The sequence below is a fragment of the Canis aureus genome, chromosome 13, assembly GCF_053574225.1.
Source record: "Canis aureus isolate CA01 chromosome 13, VMU_Caureus_v.1.0, whole genome shotgun sequence".
NCBI classification, from domain to species: domain Eukaryota; kingdom Metazoa; phylum Chordata; class Mammalia; order Carnivora; family Canidae; genus Canis; species Canis aureus.
In genome coordinates, this window is record NC_135623.1 from 19,026,773 (window position 1) to 19,039,331 (window position 12,559).

At 45.1% G+C, this 12,559-nt stretch overlaps 1 protein-coding gene and 1 long non-coding RNA gene across 3 annotated transcripts in view; both read left to right on the forward strand.

The window, feature by feature from the left end:
• Positions 1–4,567, forward strand: part of LOC144281984 (BEN domain-containing protein 5) — a 1,369,676-nt gene extending 1,365,109 nt beyond the window's left edge. The window contains exon 16 of one of the 2 annotated variants that reach the window (XM_077845003.1): positions 4,410–4,567. In XM_077845003.1, the coding sequence (XP_077701129.1) occupies positions 4,410–4,518 (109 nt within the window). In that variant the 3' untranslated portion in view covers positions 4,519–4,567. The remainder of the gene's footprint in view (positions 1–4,409) is intronic. The other variant, XM_077845007.1, reaches the window with a different exon arrangement.
• A 5,840-nt stretch (positions 4,568–10,407) lies between these two features.
• Positions 10,408–12,108, forward strand: LOC144281990 (uncharacterized). The gene is made up of 2 exons (XR_013350362.1): positions 10,408–10,622; positions 11,911–12,108. It is a non-coding gene; the product is annotated as an uncharacterized LOC144281990 (long non-coding RNA).
• Positions 12,109–12,559: the final 451 nt, after the last annotated feature.

Here is a 12,559-nt window from a genome sequence, read left to right on the forward strand (position 1 = left end):
AGGACCCATCTTGGGACCCTCTGGGTTACTGACCCCATGCAGATAATCTAGTGCAGGTACTGTTATCCCTCCCTCCTTCTGGAGCATGTGAGCTGAGCCTACAGTGTCCCCAGTTCTTCCTCTGAGTCTTGCCACCTGAGCATCCGAAGGGCACCAAGAGGTGCTTTCCCTCCCCAAAAGGGGGGAGGTTGGAACATAATAAGAACAGCCTGTGTTTAAGGAGTCAGACAAACTGAAATGTGGATCCCAGCTCTCCCATCAACTAGCTGCATGGCTTCAGGTAAAGAATTTAACCTCTATAAGCCTTGGGATTCTCATCTGTAAAATGGGAATGATAACCTACCTTGGAGGCCCCACTCTCTGTGGAGACATGGAGGAGATGGATTTACTTAATCTCTAGTCCTCTCCTAAAGGCCAAATTCTTTTTTTGGAGCTCAACGCAGTTAGATCATTTTTCTTATAACAATAAGAACAACTATTGTTGCTGCTACTACCACCATCACCCAACTGCTACTACTACCACCACCACTACTGCTACTACCACACCATCTACTGCCACCACCACCACCACCAGTACCACCACTACCACCACCAATCACCACCACCATCACCACCACCACCGCCACCACTGCCACCACCACCACCATCACCATCACCACCACCACCACCACCACCACCACCACCACCACCACCGGCATCACCATTGCCACCGCCACCACCAGCACCACCATTGCCGCCGCCATCACCACCATCACCACCATCGCCACCACCATGGCCACCACCACCACCACCGCCGCTGCCACCACCATCGCCACCACCACCACCGCCACCACCGCCATCACCGCCACCACCACCACTGCCATCATCACCACCACCACCATCACCACCACCACCACCATCACCACCAGAAGCATCACCATCGCCACCACCACCGCTGCCACCACTGCCACCATCACCACCCTCACCACCATCGCCACCACCACGGCCACCACCACCACCACCACCACCACTGCTACTTCTGCCACTGCTGATCTACTGCTAGTGCTGCTGCTGCTCTGCCGTCACTGTGTCTACTTAGGCCCCAGCCCTGCACTGGTTGCTTTGTCTTCTGTGGTCTCACATAATCCTCACAACAACCCTCCGAAGTGGAAGTTATTCCCCAAGAAGGAGACAGAAGCTTAGGAGGGAAAGCAATCTGGCCAAAGCCACATAGCTCACAACCGGGGAGCCTGGCTGGCACCAGACACCAGGGCTTCCATTCTTTCCATCGTCCCTCTACCTTTTTGTGTGTGTCCTAAAGCTGACATGAGAGTAAATATTGAATTATATAAAATGCCGGTTTATAAAATCCCCTGGCAGCCCACTGGTTCGTTTTCATTCTTGTTATGGCCTCTTTTTGCCTCATTCCTCTGAGCCTGGCTCTAGCATTCTCTGCAGCCAGATGTCCCTGCACATCCTCCAGGCTGGAGTCTCTTCCATTTAAAACAACTGCCTGTCTTAACAGGCAGAGCTGGAGCTACCCTCTGACTTGTAACAGCAGGAGAGACATTTTGCCAAGAGGTCAGGCTGGGCTGGTCTAGAGGAGGCCTCGCCCCTCTGTTAACACACTCCTCACCCTATTCCTGCATTTAAAAGTAGATGCTGCTCACCAGCTACCAGGAGTTTTCCTGCTAAATATCCCAAAGACTTCCTCTGCCCCCCACCCCAACCCACTTCCCACCCCTGGGATTCAAATTGTGAAGTCAGAAGGATTTAGAGACGTAGCCATTGGAAACTGCTGCCAGCTCCGGTGCTGCCTGGCTGCGTGACATTACCCGAATCTCTTGCCCCATCTTGAGTCATCCCAGAACTTCTACTGGTTTCAGTTTCACACTCTGATATGGGAGCACAGTCCCTTAACCAACCTACTCTTGAGTATTATAAGGATGTGGAGAGGATCAATGGGAAAGTATAGTATTTTGAAAAAAATATTTCCCAGTAGTCTCTCCCCTTCTTCTGAGGAGAGAATGCTCATAAAGGTTACTACTTGGTCCCTGCCTTGCCTTGGATCTGGATCGTCCTGTCATTCATTCATCCAACAAAATTTATTAAACATCTTATGCTTGCCAGTCACTTCCCATTCCTCTCTGCTGCCCTGCTTCCTACCTTTAAGACCCCTTCCTCCAGGAAGTCGTACCTGATCTTCCAGCCCTTGTAGACAACTCTCCCCCTGAGACAATAGTTCTAGAGAACTACTGTCTAAACATCTCATTTGGCACAGCAGCTTCGTATTTCACTTTTGTGTGTGTGTGCATCAGCTCTATCTTCCCAGCTCAACTTGGCATTGCTCTTGGGGGCTGACTCATTGCTCAAGTCCCAGGGCCCCGCATGAGGCCAGGCAGAGAGTAACCCTTCAGGGACAGTTTGCAGTATTGCTGCTGCTGAGAATGGAGGATCCCTTATAGCAGAACATTTCTATAAGGCTATGCCCTCCCTCCCCTGCTTGCCCCTCCAGAAGTTCATAAATAAGGGCCACCACCCCCAACACTTCTGGGCAATGTGGAGCAAACCCAGCTTGCAGGCCCATATCAGAAACTATCAGACTTTAAAGCTAAAAGGATGTTTCCCATCCATGGGAAAGAGAAAAAGAAAGAAGAGAGATGGGAGGAGACTGGGAGAGGTGAAAGAGAGAAGTTGGTTATGTAGGATTTGACTGCGTGTGCGTGTGCATGTACTAGCACATTTGCTCCGTGTGTGCCTTTTATGAGTAACTTTTTCATATTAGGGTGTGAAAACACTTGATTCTTCATAGTTGTGAATGTTTGTGTGTGAGCTTTACTGAGTATAAATGACATATCATTGAGGATTCTAAGCACGTTTGTACATCGACTCCTCCTCAGAGGCCCTGGGTTAAGTTTCTGTTTGAAATTATATCTAATGTCTCAACATCCCATTCATATTAATGGGTCATTCCCTCTGCCCAGCCTCCCTGGGATTGTGCTCAACAGAGTATCAAGGCTACCTCTCCTTCCTAACCCCAGTGAAGGCTGGTGCAGATCCCAGCCAGGCCTGAGGTGGGAAGCTTGCAAGAGCCCTTTTCCGGACGGTCAGCAGGTGAGCTCAGGTGTAGGTCTCTTTTCTGTATCTCAGCCTCAGTGTTCCTGTTTTTCTCTTTCTCCTTCTTCAGGCCAGCCTCAACTAAAGATAAACAAAACAAAACAACCCTGGTGTGATGTGATGTGATGAAGGGAGAGGCTGCTTCCTTAAGCCCCCAGCACCTCTCCAAATTGCTCCCTAAGAGCTGAACACCATGGCTCCAGGATGCTCATTTCCGTTCGGTTTTAGAAGCACTTGCTAAGGCCCTGCTCTAAGCCGAGCTGAATACTAGATAGCGGTCGGAATGAAGGGTACACAGCTGTGAAGTAAATCCTTCATTGCTCTGGCCCACAGAGCAGCTCCAGGGGCTGGGCGCTTTGACTTTGTGGAAGTGCAAATACACGGGATGGGGATTTTTCAACATTAAGCCTTGTTCATCATGCATGCCTAAATTCATCCTTTAGTAAGTTTAACATTTGTTCATTCATTCATTCATTCATTCACCCTTAGGCTGGCCAAGTGGTTTGTTAGAAAGAGTGTCAACCCAGAAGCCTGGACTCAAGCCCAAGTCAGCTGCTGTCATCTTCTCCCCTCTGAGCCTCAATCTTACGTACAGAATGAAATTGAATAATGATTGCTCTTCCTGATTCACAGGAATACTTTCAGGAACATCAGGGGTAATGGCTGCAGTGGGGAGGACACATGAATATCCTCTGCATCCTTTCATTCTGCAACTATACAATACAGGAGGGAAAGAAGGCAAAGGACAGGGACGTGGAAATGATCCATTTGATAGAGCCAGGACTAGAAGCAAAAACATCTAATCCCAGTCCACTAGCATTTACATAACTTTAGAAAAGTCACTCACCCTCTCTTTAAGCCTTGGTTTGCCCATCTATAAAATAATCCTGTTGAGGTAGGTGATCCCTGAGGAGCTTTGTCATTTGGGGGTTCTAGGAACTCCCCCTCCGATCCAGTTGCCTACCCTGAAAGTCTCATAGTGACCTTGAAAAGCACGTCAGGGGATGCCTGGGTGGCTCAGCGGTTGAGCATTTGCCTTTGGCCCAGGGCGTGATCCTGGAGTCCCAGGATCGAGTCCCACATTGGGCTCCCTGCATGGAGCCTGCTTCTCCCTCTGCCTGTGTCTCTGCCTCTCTGTGTCTCTCATGAATAAATGAATAAAATCTTAAAAAAAAAAAGAAAAAGAAAAAGAAAAGCACGTCAGGTTGCTAGACCCTAATGCTATAGGCAGCACGTCTACAGAGTATACTTTGGTACTTGGTTCAGTGGTGTGGTGGTGATGCCGGCCTCCCAAAGATTCTCTCTGTCCTCAGACCTGATGCTGAACCAGACACATCTGGAGAGATGAGACCAGTGGGTCACCCAGTGAGCCTTGCGTATAGAAGGTGCAGTGCTGCGGACCTAATTAACATCACCGTGTAATGGACCCCATGGAGCATGCTTGAGCTGCCAGACAGAGTAAATAAAGCAGTGCTTTATCTTAAGCCATGTTTAACAGTGAGTAACAAATAGATTTGTGCATTATTTACTACACTACACTACACAGACCCCCCATGGCTGCCCTAGACCCCATGAAAAGGCACACTCTGATTTCAAGGGTGTGCTTTATAAATTGTTTCCCAAGCAGCTAGAGAATTGGGACACTGACTGGGTGTTGTAATAGACTTGTGTGGAGCGGGGGCATAAGACTCTATGGTGTCTGGCAGTTCCAGTTGAGATCAGCAGAGCCACCATGTGACCTCTGTGAGCTTCGGTTTCTCACTTATAGGGTTAATTAATGCCTGGATCACAGGAGGTTTATGAAAAATAAATAGCATGATGTGAACAAAGTCCTTAGCAAGGGGAAGTGTCCCTTCTCGGGTAGCTATTATTATTAGCCATATTCACATTATTCTTATCCTTCTCGGGTAGCTATTATTATTAGCCATATTCACATTATTCTCTTTATTAGATGTGTAGTTTTCTAAATTAAGTACATAAGTATGCAGGACGCCTGGGTGGCTCAGATTATTTCTAAGATAGTCAAGTGACCATCCTGGAACACACACTTGGAGGCTATGATTCCTTACTGTAAACGGATGATGACGTAACAGGGTCTTTATCAATAGAAACTGGTCATTTGTCCACCTCCAACAGTGTCCTCCTCCTCCCTCATTGTAATATCATCATTCATTCATTCACTGATTCATTTATAGACCTTTAGTTTGGGTTCTTCCAAAAGCAGAGACTGGGACAAGCAACTAAGAGCAAATAGTTTAGTTGCTAGGTGATACCTGGAAGCAGAAGTAAGGAATAGGCAAAAGTGAGACAGAACAGGGGACAAAACCCAGTAAAAGGTGTGTTAATAAGCTCATTACCACTGAGGGAAAAAGGGGACTCAGTCCTTCTAGGGTGTCCCTCAGAAATGGTAGAAAATCACACCCGAGTTGTCTTCCCCAAGGACAGGGAGACAACTGAGGGTTGCATTCCTGGGTGTAAATTTCCCTTCATTTCCTGGTTGCTCCTCTGCAAGGCCGACCTGAGGCAATCAAGGTCCACTTGATCAAAGATGCTGGCCGAGTACGTGGAACTGTCCCCACTGGCTGCACTGAAATCAGGTAGGCTGAGGAGATGTGGGACAAGCAGCACAAGCATCTGCTACACCTGGGCACAGGAGAGCCAAGTGAGGCACGGAGCCTTATCTTTGCTATCTCATGGCTAGACAGCTCCGTAGGGCCAATGTCTGAGTTAATTCTGCATCCCAAGATTCTAACACAGTGCCCACACAGAGTTGTACACCGGTGATTATTTGCTGAGTGGCAAGATGGAAGGATATATGGATGGTTGGATGGACACATGGATTGTGGATCAGTTTTCTCCTTTGGAAGAGTAATTTCTGCCTACAAATGTGGGGGCGGGGGGAGGTAAATGGAGGTTGGGAGGTTGGATACAGATGAGAGTTTGATGTCCAAAGGTGCTCAAAATGGTGTAAGGGCAGGCAAGGCAAGGCATCCCCAGGCGAAATTAATCTAGAGCTGGCTCAAGCAAGTGGGGCCAAACAGGTCATTGATGTTGGCCTAGTCACACAGTTGCCCCAACCTGGTACTTCAGCTTGGAATTGACACTGCAAATGGAAGCCAGAAGAGCAGCTGAGCTGAAATTGTGAAGAAAAATAGTCTCAGAGCAGAATCAAAGGGGAGAGAGCCCAGGAAGACCCAGTAGCCTAAAGCTTTGACTCAAAGGACCTCAGATTTACATAGCCCTTAGGCCTTTGGGAAGCCTTGCCCTTATTAACTGCTCATGTTGATATTGCAAAGCTGAATTTCCTTTTAATAACTAGTGCATTTGACCAGGAAAAAAGCAAAACAAAAACAAAGTGTTTGAGATTCTATACATATTTTGTTTTTAGGCATCTTTATTTCTTTATTATAGTTGAAATCTTGAAGTTAAAATCAGTTTCTATAATTAACATTCCCCTTTTCCTGATAATACTGTTTACTTAGAAAACTTTGAAATCTGAAAAATAGGAAAAAGCATAAAAACAACCCACCGCTACCAAGAGATAAATAACTTTTAATGTACTTTAAAACAAAATGGAGGTAATTTTATAGGTACAGTTTCAGATGTCCCCCCGCCCCCACTGAGCTTTCGGGCTGGATTGTGTAATGTATGGTCTTCATGTACAACTCTCCATATTTTGAATATTCTTTGAAAACATTCATTTTTACTGATTAGGTAATATTCTACTATTCAGATAAAACCTAACTTATTTACCCTTTCTTGTTAGACATTTTGGTCATTTCCCATTTATTTTTCTGTTGTTCTGAATTTTGAACAGAACTGAACAAAACCCTTTCTTTATAGACAATATGTCCTTCAAACGTCCCTACAAAGCTGTGAGGTAAGTAAGTATATAGGATACAGATTCTCTTCTTACAGATTAGGAAACTGAGGGTTCCAGAGGAGTTCAGTGGTTTGTCAGAGGTCATGTCTTGGTTCAGGGTCCCCAGAAACAGACCCTGAGATAAGGATTTAGGTGCAAGGGATTTACTTAAAAAGAGATCTCAAGGTAAAAGTAAAAAAATGGGACAATGAGATGAGGAAGGCCGGACAGCCAATGTTATGTTTGTTCTCAAGCAAGCTGCCACCATAGAGGACATGCGGGCGCAACTCGAGAAGCCCCTGTACTTGGGTCTCAGGATTATCCCACCCAGGGAAGAGGGAGCTGGGTATTTTTCACCAACTCAAATCAGTCTCGGTTGAGGCTACTCCCAAGGAGCCCTATCCCCTCTCCCTGTCACTTCTGAACTTCCATCGGGGAGGGAGCAAAGCAGGCTGGGGGGAGGGGGGGGCACAGAAATACAGGTGCTGGCAGTCCCAGGTTGGGCAGTGTTCCTTGCAGCGACCGGGGTGGACACTGAGCCTCTAAGGCCAGTCCCACAGTTGTAACTGTTGGAATGTAGGTGTGCCTAATTTTGGAGCCCTTACCTTTAATGATTCGGCTCCGCAGAGAAAAGGAAGCTCCCTGTGACCTTGGGCATGTCACTTCATCACTCTGAGCTCCAGGATCTGATGAGGATAATGCTATCGGCCAGTTCCAACTCAAAGCGTTGTCATAACGTGACAGCATGGATGTGTCAGCACTTTGATTACCAGCAAGGCCATTGTCGGTTCAGCATTACTGCCCATTCCCATAAGGTGGGTAGGAATCACGTCAGGCAGGCGTAGGGTGTTTCTTGAGGATGGCTAATGAAAAGAAACTAATAGAAGATGGGCCAGTTCCCTGAGTTTATTAGATGTGTAGTTTTCTAAATTAAGTACATAAGTATGCAGGACGCCTGGGTGGCTCAGTGGTTGAGCATCTGCCTTCGGCTTGGGGTGTAATCCTGGGTCTTGGGATCGAGTCCCACATCGGGCTCCCTGCATGGAGCCTGCTTCTCCCTCTATGTCTCTGCTTCTCTCTTTCTCTCTCTCTCATGAATAAAAAATAAAATCTTTATTTAAAAAAAGTACATAGTATGCAACATACACGTGGCTTATTCCATTGTTCTGGCAAGGGGGAGACAAATATGCAATTGCTCATCTCTATGCACCGACAGTCTCCAGGTCTGGATTCTCCCAGGAGGGACTTTAATTGCTCCGTAAGCTTCAAACTCAAGGGCTCCTCAATGCTAAACTCCTGACGAGCTGCATTAAAGTAAAAATGACAAAGATGCCGGTTGACATATTTATTAAATATGCGGATCCCGAAGGAGCCAATGTGGGTTGCTCGTGCCAGTGAAGTTACAGATGCAAAGTCTGTATTGTTTGTAGCCCTCCCACTTGACTGAAGTTCATACCTAAGAGTAAGGTCAAGACAGACTGGAGATTTGAACCCTACTCAGGCTGACTTCAAAATCCATGTTTATTCTAGAAGACCACCTATGTGTTCATCTGTTGCAGATGTTTTGCGGCTTTACACCACTGGAAAGTAAGTGTGAATGAATTGCACAGAACCATTCCTTTGCAGCACTACCTATACCAAGGTTTCTACACCCTGCCCCAGTCTAGTCCAGGCTGGCATAGGCATTTATCTGAACTGTTTTTGATAGTATGGAACATGAGTTAATACTTCAAAGATTTGGGTTTACCGATTTGGCATGTTTACTCCTAGGCACTAAGGCTGTAATTCAAGGAGCTTCCACTGATGAATTGGGGTCAGTGTCTCCAACATCTGTTGCTACTAATGCCAGGAAATTCACATAAGCTCTTAATCCTCCCAGCAACCCTGAGAAAAAGAGGAAGATACTACAGTCTCTATATCATGAAGGAGGAGTTGGAGGCAAAGAGTGACATGACCAGGGTTAATAAGTGGTAGAAAGAGGATTCAAGCTCACTTCAGTCTGGCTTCAAAGTCCAAGCACTTTGACACCCACGTATCACCTCCAGCTTGCCTAGATGTTCCTCAGCCTCAAAATGCAGCTTTAAAAATCCACAAATTGGGCCAAGAATCCCAGACCCTCGTCTCTAGCCTAACACCACCCCAGAAATTCAGATTCATATAGGGAGGCAATGACCAGTTATCCTAGACCTAGAATTTTTTATTAAAAAACAAAGAAATTTTTTTCCATGTATTTTTTTATCCTTGCCCAAAATTTCTTCCTCTTTCAATCTTTCTTATCCATATAAAAGACACTTCCATCAGGTTGTTCACACCAAAAATGTTGTTATACCTGATGCTTCCCTTTTGATACCTAATGGTGATTCTCATAGGCCTATGAAATACACCCTATAGGTCCATCCACCTCTTTTTGTCTCCATATGGCCATTAGAGCAAGCCACTAACATTTCCAGCCTGGGTAAAATGCAAAACCTTCCAAATGATTCTGTGTTCACTTCCACTTCCCTACAATCCATTCTCCACACACAGCCAAAGTGCTCTTAAAAAAAAAAAAAAAAAAAACATAAGTCAAAGGAGCCTGGCTGGTTCATTCAATAGAGCATCTGAATGTTGATCTCAGGGTTGTGAGTTCAAGCCTCATTCTGGGAATAGAGTTTACTTTTTAAAAAGTATTAAAAAAAAAAAACATAAATGGCATGCCATCTGCCATAGATTGAATGTTTGTGTTTCCCCCACATTCATATGTTGAAACCCAATGTGATGGTGTCAGGAGGTGGGGCTTTTGGTAGATGCTTAGGTCCTGAGGGTGGAGCCTTCATGAATAGGATTAGTGCCCTCTCAAAAAGGACCCACAAAGCTGCCTACTCTCCATCCACCCTATAAGCACACAACCAGAAGGCCCATCTATGAACCAAGAAAGAAGTAAGCTCTCACCAGACACCGAATCTGCTAACATCCTGATCTTGGACTTCCCAGCCTCTAGAACTCTTAAATTTATTAATCTGTTGTTTACGAGTTACCCAGTTTATGGCATTTTGTTATAGTAGCCCAAACAGATTTGAGACATTATCATTTCCTTGCTGAAAGCTCTTCATTCTTTCCATTAGGCTTAGATCAAAAAAAAGTTTCAAAAGGATCAGTTGAAACTTGTACATCTTAGCCTGGCACCCATGACCTTACATGATGTGGCCTCCTAGCCACCTCTCAAACCTGTTCTCACTACCCTCCACACCCCTTTTCCTTGGTGCTCCAGCCATACTGGCCTACCTGCTTCTCAAGCATGCCCTAGTCATGAGGATTTACAACTATCATATTAGCTATTCCCCGCCCCCACCCTCCTACCCCCGGTTGCTTCTTGTGCATATCCTCCTCAGAGAGCCTTCTCTGAACATCCAACACCAACTACCCAAATGTGGCTAACTGGTCTACTTCAGTGTATGTATATACCAGGGTGTTCAGACTACTTGACATTTTCTGCTCTTCAGGTCTGTTTACTGTGATGTCACAAATATAGTGGACCAATGTGACATTCCATGGATGGTCCAAACACTCAAGGCCCCTGCTGATTTCATTGTAAGAAAATAAGAACATTAATTTAGCTCTGAGGCAAGACTGAATATGCATGGCTATCCTAAGGGAATGTACTTGCTTCTGATTCTTTTCTATGGTAGGGATTTTTTTTTTAAGATTTTATTTATTTATTCATGAGAGACACACAGAAAGAGAGGGAGAGGCAGAGACACAGGCAGAGGGAGAAGCAGGCCCCATACAGGGAGCCTGAGGTGGGACTCGATCCCAGAACTCCAGGATCACGCCCTGGGCTGAAGGCAGGCGCTAAATCGCTGAGCCACCCAGGGATCCCCCATGGTAGGGACTAACAGAATACAGTTACTGGGTCAGTAGCTCACACTGAATGCCAGAGGGTGTTTTGATGTGTTCTAGCAAACACTGCAACCTGCATAACTATTAGGCTATCATTTGCTTATATTTACAGAAACCTACTATCTTCTACCACAATCATGTCTTTTTGTTAAGGGCTCAGAATGGTGACTTAAATGCGAGTATGAAGAGGATCATGACCCCACATCTTCTAATAGCTACCATTCCAATAGAAGCAATACTGCTTTGGATGTATTATCTTGCTGGGATAGGGTATAGTTATAAGGACACGAACTTTCCCTTTCCCACCATAATGACTCTTGCTCCATAGATCATGAAACGAACATGAGATTTCTGCAAGCTCCTGAGTATATCCATCTCAATCATATACTCAGGAAATAGCCACAGCGGATCTACTATATAATGGATCAGGGCTCAGTTTATTCCTGGCTTCCCTAGGTCTCCACTTTAATAAGAAGCCATGCTGGTATTTGGAGTTTTGGGGAAACTTTTCAGTTCAGATCCTATATGTAGCAGCCCTCAAAAGAACTCTCTGGTATTCTGATACTGGTATACTGGTTGGTATTCCAGTACTCTGAAAAATGGTCACAGGTCCCTTTGGAGGAAGATTGGGATAAACACCTTCTGTGATGATAGAGGGTCCTTCCTAAAGGGAACCTGGCTTCAGCTTTCATTAGTGAGTTCTGGATTTGAAAAGTGGCTGAAATCTAGAAACTGGATGAGGAATCATGATTTTTCCTTCTGGCAGCTGACATCAGCCTTCAGCATAGTGCTCTCAATCTTTTCTGCTTAAGTCAAGAAAAACCCTTACTGTCTGCCTGTTTGTCTCACTACTTTGCCACAGATTCCAGTGGGTCAGGACCACAGTCACCACTGTGGCTTGAGCCCATTAAACAATGACATCTACTTTCACTTTGAATAGCCAAGTGTTAAACCTGGTCTATTATTCCAGAATTTTGTCATGTTCATTAAGATTAGAGACAGTTTGCTAGAAGCATCCCCCAGTTTGTAGTGGTGCATATTAACCAGATGAATAATCTTTTTGTTTCCTAAAGCTGGTCTTTTGAAAAGAATCAATAAAATTGATAAACCTCTGGCTAGACTCATCAGAAAAAGAAAAAGTGAGAAGACACAAACCACCAATATCAAGACTGGAAAAGAGGATAAGAGTACAGATCTTTGAAAAAAATAAGAAATAATAAGGAAATATTATTAACTATTTTATGTCAATAAATTTGACAAACTAGATGAAATCCAAATTTTTAAAAAGATTTTATTTATTCATGAGAGACACACACAGAGAAAGGCAGAGATACAGGCAGAGGGAGAAGCAGGCTCCATGCAGGGAGCCCAACGCAGGACCCAATCGTGCCCTGGGCCAAAGGCAGGAGCCAAACCGCTGAACCACCCAGGGATTCCCCTGAAATCCAAATATTTTATGAGAGGTAGAACTACCAAAGCTTACAAGAGAAAAATGGATCATCCAAGTAGTTCTGTATTATATTAAAGAAATTGACTTTATAGTTAAAAGCCTTTCCACAAATCACTCCAGGCCAGGATGGTTTCACTGGTGAATTCTATCAAACATCTCAGAAAGAAATAATACCAGTTCTATACCAACCCCTCTAGAAAGTAGAAGTTCATTCATGTAGCTAATATTACCCTGATTTCACAAAACAAATGACACACAGATATTTAAGGAAA